The sequence below is a fragment of the Pochonia chlamydosporia genome, chromosome 2, assembly GCF_001653235.2.
Source record: "Pochonia chlamydosporia 170 chromosome 2, whole genome shotgun sequence".
Classification (NCBI taxonomy): Eukaryota; Fungi; Ascomycota; class Sordariomycetes; order Hypocreales; family Clavicipitaceae; genus Pochonia; species Pochonia chlamydosporia.
In genome coordinates this window covers 952,939-978,082 of record NC_035791.1, presented here as the reverse complement: position 1 = coordinate 978,082, position 25,144 = coordinate 952,939, and the positions used below count along the sequence as shown (strand labels likewise).

Sequence of the window (25,144 nt, the reverse complement as noted above, 5' to 3'; positions counted from 1 at the left end):
CTGGAAATTAATCTTCAAACTTCCCGTCCCTTAACTCGAGAGCCACGATGTTCCTCCCCACCGACATCGCCAACATCTACCTGCGAGACCCTCAACAGGGTTCAAAAGTCGTCACTCAAACCGTCACCGTTACCCAACCAGCGCAGACAGTAACAATAACCGCTGGCGCGTCTCAGAAAGCAGAAATCAGCGGAGATCATGGAACAGGAGGACTGACAAGTGTCCAGTTCGGTGCAATTCTGGGCGTCATATGCAGTCTTGTCGTTATAGGAATCGCAGCTGGCATTTGTCTATCGAGCAACAAAAAGTCTAAAGTGCGGCAAAAGTATTACACCACGGCAACTTCTTCGTCTTCTGGATCGAGTAGAAGACGACACAGGAGGAGAAACCGATCGCCACCAACGATGGTCCCAGGTGGACCAAAGTACCCAACATACCGAGCGATTCCTATCTCGAAGCCGACTAATCCGCCTGTTGCACATACAAAGTGATTTAACATATCGAGGATACAGTCATGTGTGCGGATGAGTGGCAAATTGGCGCATGGGGTTAATTGAGCGAGTTTTTTGGGGGCATGGAATAGCATATGAGATTGTAATTGCTTGCATATCTAATAATTCAGCGAGTTTCGCCACTATCTGCCCGGAGAGAATTTGATTCAAAAGTGCCAAGAGAAACTGACAAGCACGACTCTGATAAGTCAAGGTCAAAAGTCCAGTAATAGAAGAAGAGTTCCACTTCTATTCCTGCTTCTGACAAGAAATCCAGGTTAAGAATCACCGTGAGCAGACATTGGAGGTGCCAAGTTCGCCAACATTTGCCTTTCCGTGGGGGAGCCATCCTATCTCGGCTGGCCAAAGACGCGTTAGAGTGCCATGTCACAGCCAATGCTGTTATACCACAGCACGCGGATATTGTTGCCAGTACTTTGAGCGCGAGGTAGTCTAGGCGCTACATATGTTCTGCCATTCTGGATGTTTTTGATTCCTCCACTGTAGTCTGAAACTGCCAGTGTCCACTTAGGATCGATAAGTCTTCAGCGATAATTCGCTTCAATGTCATCGCCATTGTTGCCTTGTGTACTCGAGCCTGTATTGACTCGTTTTTGTAGGTTGGTTAATCTCGCGTTTCTCTCGTGGTTAATAATCTGATGTCGAGGTTTTCTGGAGAGCCGAGAAGATGGGAGTCCATGGCTCTGCTGCGTAATCGATTGGACCGGAGCGGTAAGCAAAAATGCATCTAGCTTTCGCCGAGTTTCGTCTGACATATGGCGAGGAGGAATCCGGAATCGAGGAGCGGCTGATACATGCGTATCAAATAAGCCAAGTGCCGAAGCTGTAGCTGTCGTAGCATTTGCAGCTTCGACGGAGTGTGCGTCGAACAGATGTCTCTCGAGATTTCTCTCGATATTCTCCAGATTCTGCAAGCGGCGAATGAGCTTGTTGCCTTGAAACAGAATGGATTTTAGTATACCAGGTTCTAAAGGGAGATAACTCGATGGTATAGAACTCACGATCCTGGTGCCGAGCAAGACGGGCTTGCTTTCTCTGACGTGATATATCGGCTATCATCTCCCTCTTCAGATGTTCCCCCTTTTTTATGATAGCGTCTAAGGTGTCATCGCTAGTCATGTCTTTGACATCTTCGTCATCCCCGTGATCGGTTCTTCCAAGAGCTGAGCTGTGAGAAGCGTTTCCCCATACAATGTTCGATGCATCAGCACCAAGTGAGGCACTGCCTTCTGCGCCAGAGTCAAAGTCAGACTTTTCCGCAACCGTTGATCGTCGAGATGAATCCCCACGAGCGGCGTCCGGAATCACTGGAGAGTTGTGTAGTGGTGGATTGAACAGTTTCGTTTTAGTACAAAATGTTGCAAGAAGACACCTATTCTTGGCTTCGATTCCCTGGGTAGTGTCTTTTGAGATGGTCGTGGGCATCGATGAGTCGCTATATGATCCGCTGTGCAATACGGTAGCAGTAAGATACGTCTTGCTTCGTGGCCTTATCATGGGACCATCTGACTTTTGTTCCAAGCGAGCCCTATCTCGAGTAGAATATGTTGAAGCTGGGCCTATAGAGCTGGAGGTGCCATCTGTTTGCCGATGCTGATGTCGGCGCCGGCCGAGGACACGTTCCAGTGTTTTCCAGTCTTTGTCGGTATTTGATGGCGGCACGAGGTTGGAATGCTTAAAATCATCAGCGGTGTGATGTTTATGAGCAGCCGCTACGGCGCCACCATCGTCTTTCGTCACTGGCTGCATTACGGCGGAGTATAGCTTCAAGGTGTAATAGCGGAAGAGCAAATGACCTATATTTCACCAGGCCGGCATGAGAGAGAATGAGCTAGCGAAATGATCAGTGGATGTCAATTGCTTGAGTGAAGTTCTCACGTCGGCTCATGCAAGCTGTCTGGTGACTTGGGGCTTGGAATTCAGGCGTGCGGCTGGTTGGTACAGTACACTTGTGCATCAAGTGTAACCGCATATGGGCATACTTGATCCCTGACATTACTAGTACATATACATGTACTGGTATGGTTGGGCACAACTTGTCTATCCAAGGCTGAGATGTGGCTGGAAGCACCTTGGCTTCCAAGAGAATCCGCAACTTCGCAGACGGGTGGGTTTCAAGTTTTATGTACACGGTTGATGCACTACTAGCCATCTAAATCAGACTCTGATAATAATTTCATGACTTTATCCGCTTCTAAGCTACGGCGATAATCAGTAATTCATTCGTCGGAAAGAATTAGAAAGTTGACGCCAAATGGTGGAGCGAAATACAACGTAGGCCACCATTGCAATGTAGCGAGTTTGGTTTCATGTCTTTAAGGTTTCCTTATGACCTCTCATGTCCCGTTACTACTTTCTGTCTCCCACATAAAGTATTTGAGCGACTGATTCTGCCATGTCTACACTAATTCATCACAATCATGGTTTGGAGTTATCGGACCATCACCATCAGGTGACTAAGGGCTCCGTTAAAACTTCACCAACTCCCGTCAGAAACACCGATGAAATGCGCTTGAATACTCTGATATTCATCAAACAATGCAAGTATGCGTGATACTTGGAACCGTATGTTGTACTTTTGTTCCGTGAGCATAATATCTCGTTCAATGCTGCCATGCCGGGACACTTACGCCACTACATCTGGTTCAAAATGCCCTCCCGAAGCCCCAAAAGTCCAATTGCCCTCAGAGTTGTCATCACCGACAAACTCAACTTACACATCAGGCAATGGGATCCAATATTCAAGGAACGCTTTTGCACATGAAGCAGCGGAAGCAGCTGCGTAGCGCTGCCACTCCTTGTTCTTGTGAGAATCCGCATAGTCACAGACCCCTTTTATCACGATGCACGGAAAAACGTCCCATACACCTGCACCTTCCATTTCAAACGCAATCGCCTTAGTAGCAGTGGCAATCTCGTCGCGATCTTGTGCAGACTTCATCACCGAGTTTGCAGATGCCATGAGCCCAAAATGAACGGCGGGACGATGGTCTTGCTGCGCGCGATCGCGTTCCACCAATTCTCCATTGCATCCAGCCTGTTCACAGGACATGTCCTGAGAAACATGATGATACACAGCTTCGAACAGCTTGTCTGGGGTATTTTTGGGGGGATATGCCGCTAATTCTGGCTCTCGACGGAGCACGTCTAGGTATTCAGTAAGCTTCTTCTCCATCCTTCTGCGGCTGTGAAGGCCTTTTAATTTGGAGAGCAATGCGCGCACTTCGGTGTTAGGGCGACCCAAGGAGTCAGAAAGGGTATCCTTTATCAAGAATTGGCTTGGTAGCCTTCGACCGTGGTCGTATTGGATGACACCGTCGCTGACGACAACATCTCCGAGCATCATCTCCCGTCCGTTAGAAGGGAAAGGAACGCCACCACAGACTCCCACAACAAGGGCAAGACGGATATTTGGGAAGCTACATCGGCAGCTAGCAGCCGCCACAGCAGCGCTTGTCGTGCCCATGTTGGCCATATGGACGAGGATAACGCTGTGGCGACCAACGCTACCAGCGGAGTAGGCATTTGGGTCGCCCACTGCTTTGTCGTATACAGTCCCTTCCTCGTCCCAGTCGCAGTCGAAGAGGGCCCGAATAGCATCTGCCTCGAAGGGGAGAGCACAGATGATGGCTACCTTGAATGCGGAGCGGCTGGCCGGACGAAGAAGCGAACTTGATACGGGGGGACAGAGGTCCATTGGTGCTGACATGGTTTCGTCCGTTCTATTGACAATGATTTAACACGATGTCTATGCCGCAGCAATATACCGGAGACATTACCTTTTCGGCCTTCTCATATCCAGTGTGTCTCCGCTGGCCTCGCTACTCTCAGTTCTACCGGAAGACTGTAATTCCTGTACCCTTGACCTCCTGACATGTTGTAGCCATGCATTCGCAGAACGTTCGGTGCAGTTTGGTTTAAAAGGCAGACGACAATTTTTTTGGACTCCGCGGAAAGTTGCTATGTTACCTCGTGGAAGCTGGATAATTTTTGTTCTTACTAAATCTCCAAATGAATGATCTATGGTGCAGGTGAGAAGGATTACTCTGACGATGCAGCACACCGTACTCGTAGCAAGATCTTTCGACATCGATTCAAATAATGCTGGCCATGAGACAGCTCTGGATTCGCTCTTGTCCATAGCGTCAACGTCGAGGATAATATAGGTTTCATCCAGCCCGTCAATACACCAGGCGAGAACCCCAAACCACTCAAGTTCAGTGCTTGCTGCCTTACTCATTGCCAGACATTTCTCAAGCATAGGCTGTGTGTTCCTCCTCGGGTTCTGTCTGACAAATTGCAGACAGAACTGAGCAACAATATCCTGTGCAGTGTACCGTCTTGGGTTTTCGCCGTCACCCGGCTCTGGAAGGACGTTGAGCGACCATGCCACCGGTATCAATTGCCTCTCGACCAGCTCTGTTGTTTCAATCGCAATTTCTTCAACCCAGCCTCTGTAATGCTGTGGGCCTTCAATGATGGCAATGGATGATTGAGATTGCGCTGCCCATGGTCCAAGGTTCTGCCAGATGAAGTCATGAGAGCGACTTGTTCGTCGCTTCCCTCCTCTGCCTTGCCTTTGAACTTGAAGAGCCTTGGATTTCTCCCTGGCCTTATGCGGGTTTTCATCTAGCGTCTTATACACATCTTCGACGGTGAATGTGACCTCTGCTTCGGCAAAGCCCCGATCGCTAACGTTTTGAATAAACTCGATGAACTGCTTCGTGTCCATCTAGCCAATCCGCACGGGTGGAGCAGAACAAACGGTGCTACAATAAAATCATAACAGGCTCATTAGCGGCACCCGAGAAAGAGATCTCATGCGTCTGGTCGGTCTGCCTTTAGCAGGATAAGATTGCTGTCGTGATTAAACTTTCCAGACACTGGAGGAGTGTGCCTGGTGGCATCGGTACCGTAGCCGGAACCAAATGTATCAATGTTCCAAGTTTTGAGGAGGGGTTCGAAGGGCAGGATTACGCGCACGGCTGGGGGGAAGACCGAGAAACCCTGCTCCGGCACTTCCAGCACCTCCCGCCGCGACGCCTCCTGCTGCGACGCCTCCTGCTGCGACGCCTCCTGCTGCGACGCCTCCCATTCCATAGAGGCTTGACCGTACCGCTGCCGGAATGGTGTGAGATCGAGCGCCATGATGCCGGTCAAAGCTGCAGATGACAGGCGAAGGAGGGAGTGTAGACAACAATTGCGAGAGGTAGAGAAAAGGTGTAGGTAACAAGGCGTAGGCGATCAATGGCCACAAGTAACGCAACTGCTTCACTGACTTCGTTGAGGGTGGATTGGAGCCGGTCAAACCGTCTTCGACTCGCACGGCCAGTGTCTGGACCTCGTTTGTCAGCGTCCCGTGCCGGTCGTTAAGTAGGTTTACGTGATGTCGGAGGCGCGAAGCACGGCGGCAATGGAGTCTTGCATGTCCATCAGCCGCCTTCCGTGCGCAGCGTGCTGGTGTGCTGACAGGTTTGCGATGCGGTCTAGTTGGTTTTAAATGTCGGTATGACGGCGGGCTATTATGGCTTCAATGTAGTCTAGTTGGTTGCGTTGCTGAATTGTCGTTGTATTCTGGGTATCCTGCTGTTCGTGGAGCATGTCACGTAGGTCTTTGAGATTGTCGGATTGTTCATCGCGGTGGTCCTTGAGCAAATCTCTCATCTCGTCTATCTGCCTGCGAATGATATCTTGGTCGTTGCAGAGTATAAACAGGAGCTGGATTGCGTTCTCGAGTTAACTGAGGTCAAAGAACTGAAGAAGGATCTTCAATCTCCGTGGCGTTCTCCAACTGATGCGGCTTAGGAGGCCATGCAGAGGAGGCATTCGCTCATTTTAGCGACGAAATTTTGCGATAAGTCTCGTCAACGGAACAGTATTCTCTGTGCGTTATTGACCGCGATTGGTCGTGGCGACCTCCTCTGTGTCGTTCTGAGAGGCCCCGTCCAAAAATCTACTCACATTCAAAACCAGTCTCCAAGCAGCGAGAAGAACCAAAGCGATTCGGCCAAGCTTGATTTCTTGGTTGATACACTCAAAAAGTCTGCCAAATCTGTCAAGGGTGATGATCCTATACGTGCCAGTCATTTGAACAATGCCACACAAAATCTGCTCAATGAACTTCGTTGCAATATTGATAAGAGTAACCCTCCCCTACAATGACAATCCTTGTCCATCTGTGTCGCTGTATCGAGGCTAATGCCATTGCACAGTTCATACGTCTGATAACCACGCGGGATCACGATCCCTTGAGTCAAAGGCAGAGTCTCGACCTTCCGATGGTGAGCAGCGGGATTAACAATACTCAACAACATGGCAGTCTTCTTGGTGGACCGACTTGTGGGTAGGCGCTAAGATCAGCTTAGGAGCTGCGTCCTTCATGATTTTTGAATGTGAAACCTAATCACAAGATCTCCTTCAATATATCTATTGTCGTGCAATACATTCGCATATTGTCTGGCGTCCTGTTGTATACTGAATGTCGTATTGTATACTCAAATGTGTGCATCTACAGCGAGATATACGAGCATATACGAGCATATACGAGCATACATCGCAGCATATAATCATGTAGGAGGCAATATGACCAACTCTTATACGGAGGTAATTGTTCCGAGGACAATGTAAGATGTGTACCGTCAATCCGTAGGATTGTCCAATTGAGATACTGCATAGTAATTGCAACGACAATTAATTCGAGGCTTCAGGTATCTCCGACAAGCACAGCCTAGGTCACATCAGACGAGGCAGAACATTTAATTCAAGTAAAGCTGCATTCACCAGGACCCCCTGGTATCATCTCTCATGAGCTATTCTTCCTCCTATGCTGCTGATACAAACGCACGCAATTTAGAGGAAACTCCACCACCTGTCTGTAACAATGAATCCTGCTGCAGCCTTGACAAACAGCTTCCTGTACCAATTCTAGCGCTCGTGCTAAATCCAGCACAGCTCTCACTCTAAAGGAAGCAAAAAAGGGTGTGTCTGTCGCAGGCAACGCCACCACAAGAACGAGCACAACCGAGAACAGATTAAGTAGAAACAGGAGCAGCTGCGGATCTCTCTGACTGAGAGTGACGTACGAAGACCCCGTGTTCCTGTTGAACCAGGACATGAACGGGAAGAGAAGGCGGTACTGCGTCGTAGCAGGGATAGTCTCAACGCCAAGTCGCTCGTAGACGAAGCGCATGGCGTCCCGTTGCTGCCGAATAGCCGCAGAGAAGTGCGGGTCGTTTTGGAAACAGGGGGTCTGCCAACTCAGCGTATTCATGCCTTGCAAGAGGACATCGGCAACGCTGGGCGGGGGTAGTATTGCGTTGACAATGGCCATGGTAGTGCTGTTGTAGTCTGTGACAAAGGACTGGTGAGAGTCGGATATGAGTTCATAGGCGTAGATGCGGCCGAATACAGATTGTGCGGACCATGGCTGCATTTCTGACACGACCTACTCCGGTTAGAGTGCTGGCAAAGATTATCCTTGGGTACTGTGAGTCGATTTACCTTTGATACGCTTTTCGTGACAACCATGAATGAACGACTGGCAGGACTTTAGTGGCGTGAAGCGTTTGTAGGTATACGGTGTACTTACTACTCGGGCACTATAAATTGGCAGCATAGATAGGACGCTAATATGGCGTCTGAGTTGTCCTTGGAAAAGGATCCAACTGCCTGCCCGAGCCCCTCGAGTGCTAGCTTACGATACCGCGCTGCATCTCTTGCCGGCTCGCTGGATCTTGTCCGCACGGCGAGACGCTCTGCCGAGACGGCAGCAAGGGTATTAGCGACAAAGTCGAAGTTTACTGCTAGTTGGATGATGCTGCCAGATATGGTTACACATTTGGAACTAGAGGACTCAATCGTGGTCGTGTAATATGTTAGTGCTTACATGTTAATCTCTCCCCACAAAAGCGCGATCTCCCTTGTTCCGCTGAGGTCGAGCATTGTATCGATCAGTGCCATTTGGTATATATATCGCAAGTTGGACAAGGGCATGGTATGCCAGCCGGGAGATTCTTGCCGAAATAGAGTAGGGAATGGTGAACAACCTGATTCCTTCCATAGGATGCAGGCTTGCTCGATGGGGGTTGGCCACAAAATGGCTGGCTGAGCCTGAGGTTCTGAGGCGCCATCTTGTACGGGATAATTGCATTCGATTCCTAGCTTGTGGCACTTTCGACTGTTGATACCAGGTTAGCATGTGCTACGGTTATGCAATGGGACTTTAGATAATGGTACCAAGTTGGTTGGAACTCGTCACACTTGACGCGACGGCGTTTGCAGTTCAAGCATCCCGTCTTGGACTTGAGGTGGCTGCGACGAATGACAGCGCGAACACTGGACATTGTGTTACCAGAATCCTTTCCAATTAACCAGTACAGTATAGTGTTGCCCAAGACTATGCTCTCGGGTTTCGAACGAGTTGAGTTGTCGAAGTTTCATTCCATTCTCATTGGTTGCTTGCCTCATGCAGGATGCAATTAAGGTTAAGGAACCAACTGTCCAGAGTTGCACGGACTTGTGAAAGGGGGGGTATATGGCCTTACGAAAGAGGGGACATTTGACCTAACCCTCGGAGTAAATTCCGGTATCGCCTCGATTGTTTCTCTGTCTCGCCCGAATCGCAGACCTCGGCGATTGCGCCAGAGGGGAATTGCGAATCTGTTTGTTCTGGACTTCAAACGGTCGGGGACTTTAAATGTCGGGGATCCACTATATCGACACTTTGGGCCTAGCTTCCGCGGTGGGGCATCACCTTGATGTTCTTATCTTATCAGCTGGAGATGGGAGACCAAAATTTTGAAAATGTGAAAAGTTGCATCCCCACCAGCACTTTGGCAGTCTCAGCCTCCAACATCTGCCTGCATATCTTTGCCGTTGCGACGCAAATACCGCCACAATGGTGAAGAGAAAGGTTGCAGCTCTGGAAAAGATCGACGCGGACTTGTATGTTGTCGCTTTCTGATACCAAATAATCACTCACTCATACTAATTTTTTTCATTTTGCAGCGCGAGTTTGCAGTACAAAATTCGTCGAGATCCAAAGTACGTCGTCCAGCGTGATGGGAAATACCAATTGCTCCCAAGCTCCAGACAATGGCTAACATGATACTTCTAGATCGTACAAAGATGACTTCCTCAAACAATGGGAGCAATATGAATCCCAGCGCGAAATCTTCCTCATGAACCCGACCGGCGGAACGGCCGACTCCATCGAATCTTTCCACAACATGATTGACTTGATTGCTCACGTTGCCGATTGCTACCCCGCGGAAACAAAGACATACCCAGACGACTTGAAGTTGATCCTCAACGAACACCATACCGTGCTGCATCCTGATCTTAGAGACAAAATTGTGGGAAGTCTGGTGCTTCTTCGACGCAAAGATGTGATTGATTCAGCGAGCTTGCTGACCACCTTGTTTCCAATCCTGGTGTCGTCGCCGAGTAAAACACTACGCGAACTGTTATTTCAGAAAATTCTGAGCGATATGCGAAACTCGAATTCCAAGGCGATAAACCACCCGCTGAACCGAACGGTACAAACAGTTCTATACAACTTGGTCACTGCAGACCGATCGTCGCCCAGGGCAATTTGGGCCATCAAGTTGACGCGCGAACTGTGGAAGCGACAAATCTGGACGGATTCCAAACCCGTCGACGTGATGAAGGAGGCGTGCTTGTCTGACAACGAAAAGGTGGTGATTGGTGCGACACGCTTCTTCCTTGGTGGAGATAAAGAAAGAGAAGAGCTGGAAGACGATAGCAGTGATGACGAGATTGACTTGTCCAAGATAAGGCATCAGATTGGCATCAATAAGAAGACGAAGAAGCAGAAAAAGACGTACGAGAAGGCGGTTAACAAGGTGCGCCGCGACCAACAGAAAAAAGCCAAACCTCACCCGCTCAACTTCTCGGCTCTCCATCTGCTACATGACCCGCAGGGGTTTGTCGAACAACTCTTCTCAAAGCACCTTCAAAACACCAAGTCCAAGCTGTCGCTGGATTCCAAGATCCTGGTCCTGCAACTAGTTACGCGACTGGTTGGTCTGCACAAACTGACAGTCGTGGCATTATACTCGTGGTTCATCAAGTATCTCAGTCCTCGACAACAATCAGTCACTTCCATCCTAGCATCCCTGGCACAAGGAACCCATAACCTGGTGCCCCCGGATGTCCTCGAGCCTCTGATTCAAAAGATTGCAAACGAGTTCGTCTCTGAAGCAGCCGCCTCAGAAGTCGCAGCCGCCGGTTTAAACTCCATCCGCGAAATCTGCGCCAGACAACCACTAGCCATGACAGACACATTACTACAAGATCTCGTTCAATACCGCAAGAGTAAAGACAAGGGCGTCATGATGGCAGCCAAGGGCTTGCTCTCACTGTACCGAGAAGTCGGCGCAGAACTACTACAAAAGAAGGACAGAGGCAAGGACGCCACAATCGGCCTCAAGAGCGGCCTGCAACACCAGCAAAGGTTCGGTGAAGAAGCAGTCGGCGGCATTGAGGGCCTCGACCTCCTCGCCAAGTGGAAGGACGAGGAAACCAAGAAGAAACGACTCGCAAAGGGTCTCCCCGAAACCCCCGAAAGCGATGAAGAACAGGACAAAGAAGCAGACGGCTTCGACTCAGACGAGTGGGAAGTCGGCTCCGAAGACAGCAGCGACTCAGGCGACTGGATCAACGTCGACCACTCCGACGAAGAAGCCCCGGCAGCCAAGAAACAAAAGCACGACGACGACACACCCAACCCAGAAGACGACCCCGAATCCGCAGCCGCCCAACTCCAACGCATGCAACTCCTCGCCACGACCACCATCCTCACACCCGCCGACCTCGCCAAACTCCAAGAACTCCGCGCCTCCGCGGCCATCGAGTCCGCCGCCTCTGGCCACCGCCGCAAGCGCAACAACACCGCCAACACAAACGGCACCCTAGACGACGGCCTAACAGCCGAGAACATCGAAGCACCCGCCAAACTGCGCAAGCTGACCAAGGAGGAGAAGATTGCGCTCGCAAAGGAAGGCAAGCCCGATAGAGAGGAGCACAAGTCCACGCAGGCCATCAAGAAGAGCAAGAAGGAGGCCGCGGGCAAGAGCACCAGCAACAGAGAGAAGGCAAGGAAGAAGAACTTCCTCATGACGCTGGGCAAAGCGAAGAGTAAGCAGAAGAGGAGTTTGGTCGAGACGAGAAAAGTGCTTAAGGGGCATGTGGAGCGGAGTACGAGGGGTGGGAGGAGGAGGAATTTTGCGTAGGGCGCTGCGTAATTACACTGAAATAATGATTTTAGTCCAGTCGTATTGTGAATCTACCTAACCCTGCTGTCTAGACCTGTGATATCAACCCATTTCCACCCTAATAGCCCACTCATTTCTTAGTTTCACCCTTCTTCATCTGTATAAGAATAGCAGCAGCATTCACAGCCTCAGCATCAGACTTGGCAGCACCGCCCTTAACGGTCCCTCCAGCCGAAACAGCTGCCTTGTTTCCTGAGGCCGACGAGGACGATCGAGTCCGATCAGTGATTGTTGTGACAGAACCGTGCATGTTGGTGTCTGCTCTTTGTTCGTCTTTGTCGTTTGACTGTGTGCGTTTGGGCGGTTTGAACACGTACATGGACGGTTCAGGCATGGTATGGTCTCGTCGACAAGTAAATTTGGGTTGTTGGATGAAAGGAATCGGTTTTGGTGTGAGTGTAGCGGCGATAGTGAGGTGTTATTGGTTAGGATGCATCGTGCATTCTTGCCGTGGGATGTGTGCTTGATATATGAAACGACAAAAGGGACATCATAGATAGTCTTTGTTGAACAGCAGCGGACTTCAAACCTGTGACTAAGTAAAGTTGCACGATGAAAAGATCAATTAACTCGACAATGGTATAACATCTAAACAGATTGGGATCCTATCATGAACAAGTCCAACCTAAACTATGATTCTTTTGGCGCCGTAGCCAGAGCAGCATTGGCCTCTAGATTCTTTCCGTTTGTATGTCCCTGTTCATGGTGCCCGTGCCCGTGTGGCTTCTCTTCATTCGATGTCGATTCGATATTCTCCTCATCTGTTCCATGGTGTACAATGCCCACCTCAGTTTCTCCGAATGAATCCACAACGTTCCTGTATGCAGGGACAAAATTGACACAGACGGCGTACGTCGTGGCCAATACCATGAATATCAGTGGCACGAACATTGCATAGCCGTCGCCGAAGGCATCTCCCGCGGCACCAGTTGCTGGTGGGACAACGGCACCGCCAACGACACCACCGACAATGTACCCGCTGCCTCGCTTTGTATGTCGACCCAGACCCCTCATGCCGAGTGCGACAATGGTAGGGAAACAAATAGACTCAAAGAACAAGACAACGTACAGCATTGACATGCCGGTGTTGCCACGCTGTGTCAAGGATGGGCAGAGGAAGATGACGCAGCAAGAGATGAAAGCAAGGAACACCCACCGCGGCCGGACATATTTCATAAGACCCACACCGGTAAATCGTCCAATTGCGAAAGCTGCCTGTGCTCCGGCAAAGAACTTGGACCCTAGTGAGTCGGATGTGCCCGGGCGAGTAGCCGTCGCGTAGTTGATGAAGAAGCTAGCAATGGCCACCTGAGCGCCCGTGTAACAGAATTGAGCAAAGGCGGCATGGAATAATTTGTACTGTTTAATGAATGGTTTATCGGCGGAACCCGCGTGCGTTTCCTTTGCTTGGAACTCCATGTCTGTCTCTCCGTTAGCCGAGTGCAGACTCAAAATGATGGTATTGACATATCCTTGCCAATGGCGTGGCAACATACCTGCATCAGTGATTTCTGGAATGTCAGACATAAAAAATAAGAAAGCGAGCAACAGTACAAAGACGGCGATGGAAAGGTACACCCATTGGACATTGGCCAGTGCGCGTTCGTCGCTAAAATTGAAGAACACGTAAGATCCCAGCACAGGCGCAATGACAGTACCAATGCCATTAAAGGCTTGTGAAATATTAATTCGAATCTCGGAATATCGTGGTGGGCCGCAAACTAGACATCGAGTTAGTTGACACGGAAAATGATAATAGATTCATCCAGTTGCACAACAAAGGGATCTCACCCGTAATGTATGGGTTTGCTGCCGTCTCTAGCGAGCCCAGGCCGTTGCCAATAATGAAGATGCACGCGCAGAATCCGCCAAAGCTCTGTTGCTTGAGCGCGGGGATGGCCAACAAAGCTCCAAGTGCATAAAGGAACAAGCCCCAGATGAAAACGGCCCGGTAGCTGTAATGTCGGAGAATCCATGCCGCGTGACCAATTGACGCCAGAGGGTACGCGCTGGAAATTAGGTCAGATCATGCGATATGCGACAAAAAGGGGTCGTTTTCAGTGTATACATACCCAAAATAGGCGGCCTGCAGACCTGCAGAACGGGACCGGTTAATGCCAAGAACAACCTGGAAATGCTTGTTGAGCGTGTCGAGAAGACCGTAACTAAAACCCCAGAGGAAGAACAGAACGGTGACCAGGCAAATGGGATAGATGGACTGGCGGAGAGTCAACTCGGCTGCTCGCGTCCGGCGACTGTCGTCGGCCTTGAGCGAGCGCCTCTTGATGAATTCCTTGAAGGACATAATGTCAGATCCGCGAGTTCGCTGACGGATGGCGAGGTAGCGACTGCGTTCCGCGACAGCAGATAGCAGACAACAGACAGAAGACAACAGATTGTGTGCGCCGTAGGTTTTTGACAGAGAGCGAAAGTCGAAGGAATATCTGGGGATGGCGATCCTTTAACTTGCTTTCCGTCCCCTCACGCTGTTCAAGAACCATGCGACTAGAGTCCCACAACGTCCTTTGTTGGTTGACTCGACCAAGCGTAGGTGACATTCGAGGATGGATGGTGCATGCACAGAAGCATCGGGTGGAATAGAACCGGGAGAAGTAGACCAGACTGGAGGGAGACCCCGGTCAGGCATGGGGCGATACCCACCTTCACGACAGCCGACCTGTTTGGGTACCCCCGCTCTGATGGTTTGCTGGTGGCATTTGGTGGCCACAAAGTCCCGACGGCAAAAAGATGTGGTGAGGTCGAGGATCCCGCCAAGAACAGAGGATGGCTTGAAAGCGGTAGTTGGTGGTTGAGTCAATGCGTCGCACATGCCACTGGAAGCGAGCAACAAGGCCAGTTCTGTCGATATGTCACTTCGCCTTATTGAACCGTAGACGCTGGAGATGAGGCAATTGGCCGTCTGAGCTACCTACCTTGGTGCCGAGGTAGGTAGGCTGGAACATTGCTGTACACTCTGATCTTGACGACAGACGCATGTTTCGCATGCGGAGATCTTCCCAACACGGTTCTTGTGGGAGCACAAAGAGACGCAAGACATGCTCCATCCACAGCGACACGGCATGATAGCCAACAGTTGGCACCATCACGGACTGCTGTGACCCGTGTCTGTTCGTCCCAAGCCCAAATTGCTCTTGCCTGCTTGCGTTCCACCCTTGGCGACCGGCGCATGTTTGGGGTACACTGTGGAGGAGCTGACTGGAGGTGACCGGGGCAGTTCCCCAGATTCGACAGCGAGCGGGGAATGGCGTATTCTTGGCTTTGTGATTGGGAGTGAAGGGGTTCGAATCATTTCGTGTTCGACACAAAGATCTCCCGAGACGCAGCTTGCCCTGCAACTGGCATAGGGCATTTGTTCGCTGGTTTGGCTGGTCCTTCTCACCAAGTCTCGCCACATTTGTAGCCCGACGGCTCAAGTATCCATTTCCCCAGGTTTGTATTTCTCCATGTCTCGAAAGGCGATCTTGGATAGATTGTGGGGATCCACGAAGCCATTTCGATGGTGTTTGGGTGGTCGCAAAGCCACGCGGAGAGAGCGTCAGTGGTCCGCCTCACGCATGGATTGGGATGATAACGCATCCACTAGAAAGCATGGAAGGGTTTTCTCGAAGATCAGGACATTGTTTTCGACAAGAATAAACTCTGAGACATTTGATGCTTTCTGGTTCAAAGTAGCCTTGATTCTGACGGCGTAGTCCGACGATGAAGGCCACAATGCCAACGCATCACCTCTACTGCCGCCCGTCGTCAGGCAAAAAGAATCGAGTTGTCATCGAAGCCTGCCTTCCCCAACTACCGGTACCTAGGTACTTGGCACTTGATACAGGCTTGCCAGCTGGTTGCCAGCTGCCAGCCACCTGCCGTACCCGCCCCCTTCCTGCCCCTGATGTCATGTCAGGTTAGTCTTGCGCCCATTCGCGCCTTCTTTTGCCATCGGACGGCAGGAGCGACCGATCTATCTCTTGTGGACAAGAAACTTGAATTTTACTTGCCCCAAATCCGCCATTCTGTGAATCCCACCGTCAACATTTAACTATCAAGTATCCACAACATGTCTTGACTACCAGACTACTAATTGTAGGTTGCCTTTGCCAATCGTCTTGCCAAGGAGGCAATAGTGTGTCACCGCCAACCTTTAATCATCCTCCTGCAAGCCAGTTTCCAGAGCGACAACATAACCAGCCACCCTTGCCCCATCTTTCACCGACGGATGATTTCAACACGCGCACCAACAGCACCTCGACTATGGACCAACATGACAATGTTGATTTCCCCATAAGATCATTAGCCGATATGTGTTTAAATCGATGAACTGATTCGTGGGAATGAGAACGGAAAACTGGCCGCCAAAGCCACAATCGTTGGGCTTTCATGACAGTTCCCAGCCCAACAACCTGCGATATTGCTCGTTCCGTGTGCATGTGTTCTAATGTGCTTCTTTGACGGATATGGATCAGCTCCAAGACCTAACTCCTATTGGGGCATGTGAGTTCATGTCAATAGAGTTGAACGGACTGTGACGACCAAAAGCCCTGGGGCCACATTCGCCTCCTGCCGAATCGTACGATAGTCGAGGGCCGCCGAAGGTGTTTCTCGGCCAATTGCTCAAAATTTGGTAAATGCCTCTTATCGAAGATACTTTGTCCTCTGCATTAGTCCATGCTTTGACTGCTCCTTAGTGTGAGTTGACTGAAGATAATGGGACATAGTCGGACCTGTGGTGTTGCACGTGCGTAGGGTAGTGTACTCCCCGAGTGTTTGCAAAGCGAGAAATACACGCACACAAACCGCATGATGGCATCGATGGCTGGAAAATGGGATGATATACATTTATTTCCGCGGGGGATGGACCAACGAGTTGAACTGGCAATGCTGAAGTGACGTGGTGTGACCCCGGCCAAATGCCAAGTATTTTGTAGGAAAATTGGGTAAGTCTTTGCGGGGTAAAATATGTTATATTGCGACATATTCTAGAGCGTATTTTGATTTATTAGTTTGTGCTCGAATGTAAGCGGAAAGTCTTATTAACGGGCTGCGGACGCGTCGACGGCTTGGCCAACATATTTGGTCGGCTTTCTTAAGGCTGGACGCTTCAAGAGTCAAACAAGCGAGCGAAATCCGGAACAATCTAGCTCTTAATGTAATCTACCATGTCAAAGGATCAGCTTCAGCAAACTGTTTTCCCTGTCCTGCGAAATGCCTAACGAGATCGAACGCTGGAAACTGCAACGTCAAGTAAGTGATACTGCGATGCATTCGCCTGAGGGTATTACGCAACATCATAAATTAATCATTTCAAAGTCAATAAGATAGATAAAACATCACAGAGTAACTGAAAACGTCACTTTGAGACCTGTGCCTGGAATCTGCAGCTCTTGTGCTCAAATTTCTGTTTCCACACAGCGGGCATAGCTAGGGAGCATGTAAGTCATGCAAGGCTCCATTGTGGTAGTATTCTTTCATTGAACTGGCTGCAATGATGATATTCCATTTAGATTTGCAAATAGATGACTTCTGTCAGCTAATGGTGCGTCTTGGGCCGATAGCCGTTGACATCTATACGAGCATCCGCTCACACAATGCTGGGTAGCAAACTAGTCTTCGAACCTTTGTGATGCTGTTTCAAGAGGATTAAATACCTTTTTTTTTTTTTTTAACTCAGCTTTACGTTCCCGGGTTAGAATTACATCGGGCGTACTAAGTAGGGAGGCGAGTGATTATGCAAAGGGTTAGGGCGTACTGTATATGCCAATACCGGGCACGCACAGCGCGTGAATCGGTTGCTTCAGTCCCAGACAACGTATATATTATAGGAGTGGAAACAGTTGTGTATTCATACTTCTCAACGGACCATTTATGTAATGTTATAGCTGATGATGTTCCTGAGCAGCAGGGTAAGTCCACAGTCCAACTCGGCCACGACCGCCTCCATCCGGCTTGAATCTAAGTCTCTTAATGCCCAGGGCACTGGGAGCAAGTGGCAAGGCTATAATGATGTCAGTGTACAATACGTCACAAAAGGAGGATAGTGAACATACCAGTTGATTGCTGAAGGAATACTGTCTTGCTGGCAGGCCCAGTATCTGTCATTGCAGTCCTGCTTGTCAATGAATCTGCAGCCTCTTTTAGCGATGTTGCCGACATGGAAAGAAGTTTCACGGTTTTCGACAACAGCCATGGCCGTCGTTGTGCCAAGCACAGTGGCGATAATAAGAATGTTGAATTGCATGTTGAACAGCAGTGGTTTAAGTTTATGTGAGAGGTGATGGGTTGTACGCAAAGTTGTAGTTATAATGCGATAAACTTCAAGGCGAAAGCTTTCTTATATACTTTGTGATCGGAGCGGCGTGCATGTTATGGTACGAGCTGTGCAAGTTGGATATGTCGTAGAGGTGCATCAATGGAGTGATGTCCAGACTTGGAAACATTCAGCGCTCCCAACCACACCGCAGATTCTGACTGGTCTTAGATGCATTATTAATACCTACGGGATATACTACAATCTTGGTAGCGAAACCAATTTGGCAGCTGCGTCCAACATGGTGGTAGAACATGATACCATTAGTACATCGAATCGAACCAAAACATCAAGCTTTAGGATGCTCATGGCTTAGTTGGACGTCATCGCCAAGACGATTTGCGATCAACTTTGGGGCCAGAGCTGCTTCTTTTGTCGTTTATGGAGTATAAAACTGTTGACTCTTGCGTAATAAGCCCAGTCTTGGCTGTGGTGTAAGCTTACCAACACGCATACGCCAAGACAATCCTCATACAATGAGCCAACATGCATACTCCCGCCCGTCGCGAATGTGACGTCCTTGAGGTGGTGGCACGTGTCCAAGCGGAGGTGATTTCCTCCAATTTTTATGGCTAATTGGAACTGTATCTATATCTCAGTTCATTCTGCTGTTGAGCGATCTCATGAGACGAAGTCAACGGTGTTTGCGATTTTGCAAAATCCTGATATTTCTAGGGTATGTGCTTACTGCTGAAAGGATATCAAGATTTCGGGACTTCGATCATGCCTTTTGTACTATACTAGAAGTAGAAGTAGAACAACGCTTATGCAATAGTAGTCCGAGGGCCTGCATTGCTTCGACATGACGGCCGGGGGCATTGCGAACTTTTGTCTTCAGGTTGCAGAAGAAGTACAATGCGGCATCGGAATGTTGTCTGTTATCACCGATGCGTGGAACTTATTATCCATGAGACATGCTTTGCTTCCTCAACTGTAGTGAGTTCTCAACGTGATGCCACGGGCAGAAGAGATGCGGGCGCCGATAATTGATGTTTCGGGATATCGCCGAGGCTACACAACCAGCCGTGCCAAGCGTCGCCAAGAATGATGCTCAAGTATAGACGGGTTTCATTAGAAGGCAAGAGTTCTACGTGTAAGAAATTAAGTACTCAGTCAGTATCCCGTCTGTTCTGTTTACGGAAGGTACTGGCACGATCTGTACAAGGTAGCTTGGCAAGTCGAATCCAAGAAGTATGGGCTATCGTGGTTCTTCTAAAGTTAATGGAAGAGGGGAAAACATTTGGAAAAGGGATCAGCAACACCACTTATAATATATAAAGGTCCCTTCAGTCCGCTCCTCTATTACTCATAATCTCTGCATCAAGCACCGACTGTCCTACCAATTAAACTTAGAAGAAACAAGTCAACATTAAAAATGTACTTCAACGCCGCTATAGCTTCCACTGCCATCATGGTCTGTCTCGTCAGGGGCATGGCCATTGAGTCCACTACCGGTGACTCTGCTGGCATCAAGGCGGATATCATGGTGCGCCCTTGCTCCGAAAGGTTTAACGACAACTGCCGCACTTGCTTTGACTTGTATCCCTTCTGCAGACAGCAGAATATCCCATCTCAAATTAACTGGTACGCAAATTAATTCTGCCCATATTCAAGTATATCGTCTCTGACTTTCGTTCTCAGTGCCGCTTACTGTGGTACTTGCAAGAAGTGCTGAAACAAATACGCCATATGAGATAGCCCATAACTACATGACATTGCCCTAGCAAGTTCGTTTTTTGACAAGGGCAGCCGGGCAGGAGTCGGGTTTAAGTCTGGGTCCAGTAGCCCATGGACCAAAATGTGCGGTATTTTACATTATATGAGATTTTTGGCATAGTGTCAACAGCGTCGGTCAGGATCAAGTCACTCACTATTGACACCCTTTACCCACAGAGGCCAAATGCTCTTACGTGTTTTATTTGGTATGATTCTAGTCCTTTATGTAGGAGATGGTCTACCACTTGTTACCAAATTGAACAGGTATAGAGTACTCGGTTAATGTCTAGCTGTTTTATGCATGGTGTGAGAAATAATAACACATGGAATGTATATCTGACATCTTTAAAACAGTGAAAACCTAACCTGACCCTCTCTCCAAGAAATGGAGATGGAGATCGGTGCAGTGTACAGTCAAAACCGTGGGAGATACTTTTGCGCCATACTGTGGCAGCGAACCGGAAATGCTGTTCTAAAAGCGGAAGTCAGTGCACCCTATACACTCATTGTTGCCGTTGATTTCTTTCTTTCTCAATGGTAGGTCAACTCTCATACGTGCCATATTTCCACCAGGCTAGCCCTCTGGCGATCACGAAACCATTGTCAGTCTTATTACCACAGGTATATCAATGACTTAAGAAGCCTCTAATGCTGCAGTATGTGCAAGTAATAGATATTAGTGTTACAAAAGCTGTTTATGTTTTGTTACCGGATGAACAGAAGACAGATAGGGTGATAAATGCAGGGATGTGGCACACTTTTGCACCCCAAACCAAGAAGAGAAAGGCACTCCTCAAACGTCCTCGTGATCCTGCTATCACTGGAGGTACTAAATACGAGTCCATGCCACGTGGAAGGTCCCAGATGGAATTAAACTTTGAGTCTGGCTCAAACGTTGAGAGGGGCTGCTCTTAACAAGTATATTGGCGGAACCATCCGGCACACCCTGGCAGAGCAAGGTTAACAGTTTGTATTCGATCGTTGCACGAGAATCAATCTGGACATAAAACCAAACTGCCACTTGTAGGAATCATGTTTATTCATTCGGGGTTGCATAAAAGCTGAATCCTCGCGTGCTTGGCACCGGTACGCTTGACTGGATCTGGGACCGAACCAGTCTTGTCATAACGATATGCAAGGACGGCTGAGTTAGAGGATGCCGCAGGTAATGGAGGTATTGATCACACGCGACTCACAGGAACGTGTCGCGCCATTACACTAATTACTCCTTGCATCGGATGTCGGCGAAGATGACTAGAACCAAGTGATTAAGGTACACCACGGATTAAAGCCTCCCAGTTCATGGCTCTTTAGTCACGTTTGGACGAGTGGTACACAAATTCCTCCACCAGAGAGCAAGTGGACCAATTCATCATCAGAGGTGGATGTGGTAAGGTCAAAACGTGCTTCAATCGCCATGTCTGGCTGGCCGACGGGGGTTATCGAATCATGAACGATACACCGTACAGATAGGGCGACATGGACATAAGCCAAGCAAACCTGCGGTTCTTCGTGTGTTGCAAATCAAGCTATTTGACCATGATCCGTGACGGCCAAGAACACTGCCAAGATGAGGCTTTCTAGAATTATTTGTTCCCGCTGTCAAGAGAAGTTGAAGTATTGCTACACGTGCAAAGTCAGTGCGTATGATTGGCCGACAGGAGAGGCTCATTGCCAGATCTGGCACGATTGTGAAGCCCACTATCCGCTTTTCGGCTTGGCGCGCTAGCTATGATTAGAGTTTAAAGTTGTTTTTTGTCTTTATCCTCGCCGTGTTATGGCCGGCTTGGATCAGAAGTCTGCAGAAATTCTGCATGTGGTTCTTACAGGTCGCGTGTCATTTTGGGACTTGGGATGTGAGAATGTTGATGTGTGAATTCGGTCACGGTTGGGAAGAAGTCGCAACCAGAAGGCCATGATTACTTGGCAATGCCGGGAATTGCTCGAAGACTGAGCAGCTGCTATCTATTTGAATCTTCCTGCAACAAGTTCTGTTGAAATTTTAGACGGCCTTCCAGCTGTACGCCATTGTCTCGGCTGCATTAATGTGCGGGTAGACTAAGAGAACCAAGTTTGTTCCGCATTACTTACAACAACTCAACCGTTTACCACACCATCTTCTGGTGTCGACGAAATACGAACAGCACCCTTCCAGAGGCTCTGCTAACTCAAACATAGTCAACAAATGAGTGTCCAATTTGAATAAAAAGTTTGGATTGTCTGAGCTTGAGTTAATTAGTCCCTGCTGAGTCTGTCTAACACAACGCCCTTACCTTGCCATGGTTGAGCGGCATGTCGTGTGCTTTATTGTCAATTAACTTGCCCCTTACACATCAAGCCATGCGGACCGTTCAACTTCTTCATACCCACCCCGCCAAGAATCAAGTCGATCCTCTATTACACACATGCTCGATAACCCCTGTGACATGTCTCCACGACAAGCGTGGGCACCTTAACTGCGCCAACCCTTCCCAAGAGAGTACTATTCCCTGGTCCTCGGGTGATATGCTCCAATGAGCGCGGACAGCTGAACCACGGCTACAACAAGAGCTTTTCAGGCCAGACCGAGCCATATGTAGCTTGTCTTGGCCTTGTGGCAACTGGAACCACATGCGTTAGTCTCCTTCAGATTCACCCACTGACAGCTTGATGCACAGAATCAAACCCTTGCTCCCAAGTACACTGAAGATTCTGCTCCGGTCTCCATCGACCGCCTCACCCATGTCCGCACCTGTATCAAACCTGCCTATATAGATTCTCCCATGTCTCCTGCTCAAGCAGCCGATCTTCTCTTCTTCCAAGGTGAACTTCCCCTTGCTCATATTGACACCTCTTTGCCAACTCTTTGGGAACCAGGCGCATCTTGCCTCAGCCTAGTTCCTGTAAAAGGATTCAACTAGGCACAGCGAAAAAGACCCTTCAAAGTAGTGGTGTTAGGGTCAACCGCCACACTGCCAACATGGCGCTCCATCAGTACGATTACCTCCTTGCCGTTGGCACAATCTTTGCTTTCCTCGATGCCTGGAACATCGGTGCCAACGATGTTGCCAACTCATGGGCCTCGTCAGTCTCATCACGGTCCATATCTTACGTCCAGGCTATGATCGGTGCCAGTTTGATGGAGTTCAGTGGTGCGCTCGGCGTTGGTGGTCGTGTCGCAGATACCATTCGAACCAAGGTCGTCGACGTCAATGCGTTCGAGGAGAAGCCTGAGCTTCTTATGCTTGGTATGGTTTGCGCTGTCATCGCCTCCTCCTGCTATCTTACCATGGCCACCCGGTTCGGTATGCCCGTCTCAACTACCCACTCTATTCTCGGTGGTGTCTTGGGTATGGGCATTGGCGCTTTGGGCAATACCGGTATTACTTGGGTTGGGTATAACAAGGATGGCTCCGTCGATATCAAGGGAGGAGTCGTCCAGGTCTTCCTGGCCTGGGTTATCGCGCCTGTTCTGTCAGGTATCTTTGGCGCCGTCATCTTCCTCATCACCAAGTATGGCGTGCTTCTGCGGTCCAACCCAACCATGAAGGGTCTGATCCTTGTCCCCATCTACTTCTGGATTACAGCTTCCCTCATTGTCATGTTGCTGATTTGGAAGGGCGGTGACTATGAGGTCAAGTTGACGGATGCTCAGATTCCTGGCGTTATTGTCGCTGCTGGTGCTGCGTGGGGTCTGCTGGTCTCCTTCTTCCTCGTCCCTTGGCTGTACCGTGTTGTCATCAGGGAGGATTGGCAGCTCAAGTGGTGGCACATTTTCCAAGGCCCATTGCTTCTCCGCCGTGGTGAGGTGCCACCTGCTCCAGAGAACTTCACAGGTGTTGTTCGTAACTTTTACGAGGGACATCTGACCCGAGAGGAGCTTGAAGCCCGACGGGCTCGCGCTCGCGCGGACGCGTCTGACGATATTGAGGGCCAGCAAGAGAAGACTGTTGCTTCGTCTGATATTTCTCAGGATGCTGGCCAGCGTCCTGAATATAAGCACAAGTCGATTGTTGGACCTAAGCCTGATGCTGTTTGGTATTCTAGTGCTGGACTATGGTGGTGGTTCAAGTGGGTTCTTCTCCGCGGCATCGACCAGGATGTCATCAGCGCTCAGAGCGAGAAGTCTGTCATTGCAGGTGATGTCGAGGAGATTCACGCCCGTGCCCATCATTTTGACAACAAGGCCGAGTTTCTGTATACGTTCCTCCAAATCATGACTGCAGCTGCTGCCTCCTTCACCCACGGTGCCAACGATGTCGCCAACGCTGTCGGTCCTTATGCCACGATCTATCAGATTTGGAACAGCGGAAAAATCCCCAAGAAGACACAGGTTGACCTCTGGATTCTCGCCTTTGGAGGTGCTGGCATAGTTATTGGTCTCTGGACATATGGTTACCATATCATGCGCAACTTGGGTAATCGCGTCACTCTGATGTCTCCATCTCGTGGGTTTTCCATGGAATTGGGGTCTGTCATTACCGTGATTATGGCCACCCGTCTCAGTACGTTACCCGTTCCGAAACCACTGTGCTTGAAACTGTTCAACTAACATCTCAACAGAGCTTCCCGTCTCCACCACCCAGTGCATCACTGGCGCCATTGTAGGTGTAGGTCTTTGCAACGGTGATTGGCGTGCTATCAACTGGCGCATGGTTGCTTGGATCTATCTCGGATGGATTATTACTGTGCCTACGGCTGGCTTGATCTCTGGTATTCTCATGGGTTTCATTACCTTTGCTCCCCATTGGTAGAGAATGGGCAGACAAAGGCACTGCATTCTTTTCTTATATTAAAAGGCACAGCTGTATAAATGGTGCATGAGGCTTCGGTGGAATCTTGAAAAGGGAAAATCGCAAGTGAGCCCTACTCACACTTGTTCATAGCAAGCAAATACCCTCGTCAATGTACTTTACTACCTAATACCTATATAAAAATTCTTCCATGCTCGTCTGGAAACTTCCATATGGCCTTTTTTACAACGTAAATGATTCGTAACTCGTCAAGAAGCCATCGTATATGCGGAGAGCGGAGAGTACAGCCGAGTATCCTGATTCTGAGGGAGCTCCGGATATTGGAAAGTTGGCCTTGGTGCATTGATTTGCGTGTGCCGGCGTTGTAGTTTGACATCGACGCTTATTGAAAACAATCAAAATTTGAAAAAACTGCTCTCATATGTCAATGGGTTAATGCCTTATCATACCAAGCCTCTGCATTTTATATTTGATCCCAAAACCTGTGACGCTCACCCCGTCTTACACCCATCAGTCCTGGCCGTTTTTGGACGAGGTGAGAATGTGGGGCTTCGTGGCGGGGCTCACCGCGGT

The 25,144-nt window shown here is 49.3% G+C and overlaps 7 protein-coding genes across 7 annotated transcripts; 3 read left to right on the top strand and 4 right to left on the bottom strand.

Annotated features, from left to right (window-relative positions):
* Nucleotides 1-47: 47 nt before the first annotated feature.
* VFPPC_02429 (hypothetical protein) lies at nt 48-491 on the top strand (the record flags this gene model as incomplete). The annotated part of the gene is made up of 1 exon (XM_018282077.1): nt 48-491. One exon carries the CDS (start codon nt 48-50, stop codon nt 489-491), a length of 444 nt encoding a protein of 147 aa, XP_018146397.1.
* A 545-nt stretch (nt 492-1,036) lies between these two features.
* On the bottom strand, nt 1,037-2,261 carry VFPPC_15498 (hypothetical protein; the record flags this gene model as incomplete). Its single annotated transcript, XM_018293251.1, has 2 exons — nt 1,037-1,446; nt 1,514-2,261. The coding sequence occupies 2 exons, from the start codon at nt 2,259-2,261 to the stop codon at nt 1,037-1,039; spliced, it is 1,158 nt and encodes a 385-aa protein (XP_018146396.1).
* Nucleotides 2,262-3,225: 964 nt separating this feature from the next.
* On the bottom strand, nt 3,226-5,244 carry VFPPC_02428 (kinesin; the record flags this gene model as incomplete). The annotated part of the gene is made up of 2 exons (XM_018282076.1): nt 3,226-4,234; nt 4,301-5,244. 2 exons carry the CDS (start codon nt 5,242-5,244, stop codon nt 3,226-3,228), a joined length of 1,953 nt encoding a protein of 650 aa, XP_018146395.1.
* A 764-nt stretch (nt 5,245-6,008) lies between these two features.
* On the bottom strand, nt 6,009-8,854 carry VFPPC_02427 (helicase-like protein; the record flags this gene model as incomplete). Its single annotated transcript, XM_022428278.1, has 6 exons — nt 6,009-6,230; nt 7,420-7,956; nt 8,013-8,049; nt 8,101-8,328; nt 8,398-8,688; nt 8,748-8,854. 6 exons carry the CDS (start codon nt 8,852-8,854, stop codon nt 6,009-6,011), a joined length of 1,422 nt encoding a protein of 473 aa, XP_022284549.1.
* Nucleotides 8,855-9,408: 554 nt separating this feature from the next.
* On the top strand, nt 9,409-11,764 carry VFPPC_02426 (SDA1 domain-containing protein; the record flags this gene model as incomplete). Its single annotated transcript, XM_018282074.1, has 3 exons — nt 9,409-9,455; nt 9,519-9,554; nt 9,628-11,764. The coding sequence occupies 3 exons, from the start codon at nt 9,409-9,411 to the stop codon at nt 11,762-11,764; spliced, it is 2,220 nt and encodes a 739-aa protein (XP_018146393.1).
* A 672-nt stretch (nt 11,765-12,436) lies between these two features.
* On the bottom strand, nt 12,437-14,111 carry VFPPC_02425 (l-fucose permease; the record flags this gene model as incomplete). The annotated part of the gene is made up of 4 exons (XM_018282073.1): nt 12,437-13,227; nt 13,303-13,527; nt 13,598-13,815; nt 13,879-14,111. 4 exons carry the CDS (start codon nt 14,109-14,111, stop codon nt 12,437-12,439), a joined length of 1,467 nt encoding a protein of 488 aa, XP_018146392.1.
* An 8,686-nt stretch (nt 14,112-22,797) lies between these two features.
* VFPPC_02424 (phosphate-repressible Na+/phosphate cotransporter Pho89) lies at nt 22,798-24,571 on the top strand (the record flags this gene model as incomplete). The annotated part of the gene is made up of 2 exons (XM_018282072.1): nt 22,798-24,322; nt 24,381-24,571. 2 exons carry the CDS (start codon nt 22,798-22,800, stop codon nt 24,569-24,571), a joined length of 1,716 nt encoding a protein of 571 aa, XP_018146391.1.
* Between the last annotated feature and the right edge of the window lie 573 nt (nt 24,572-25,144).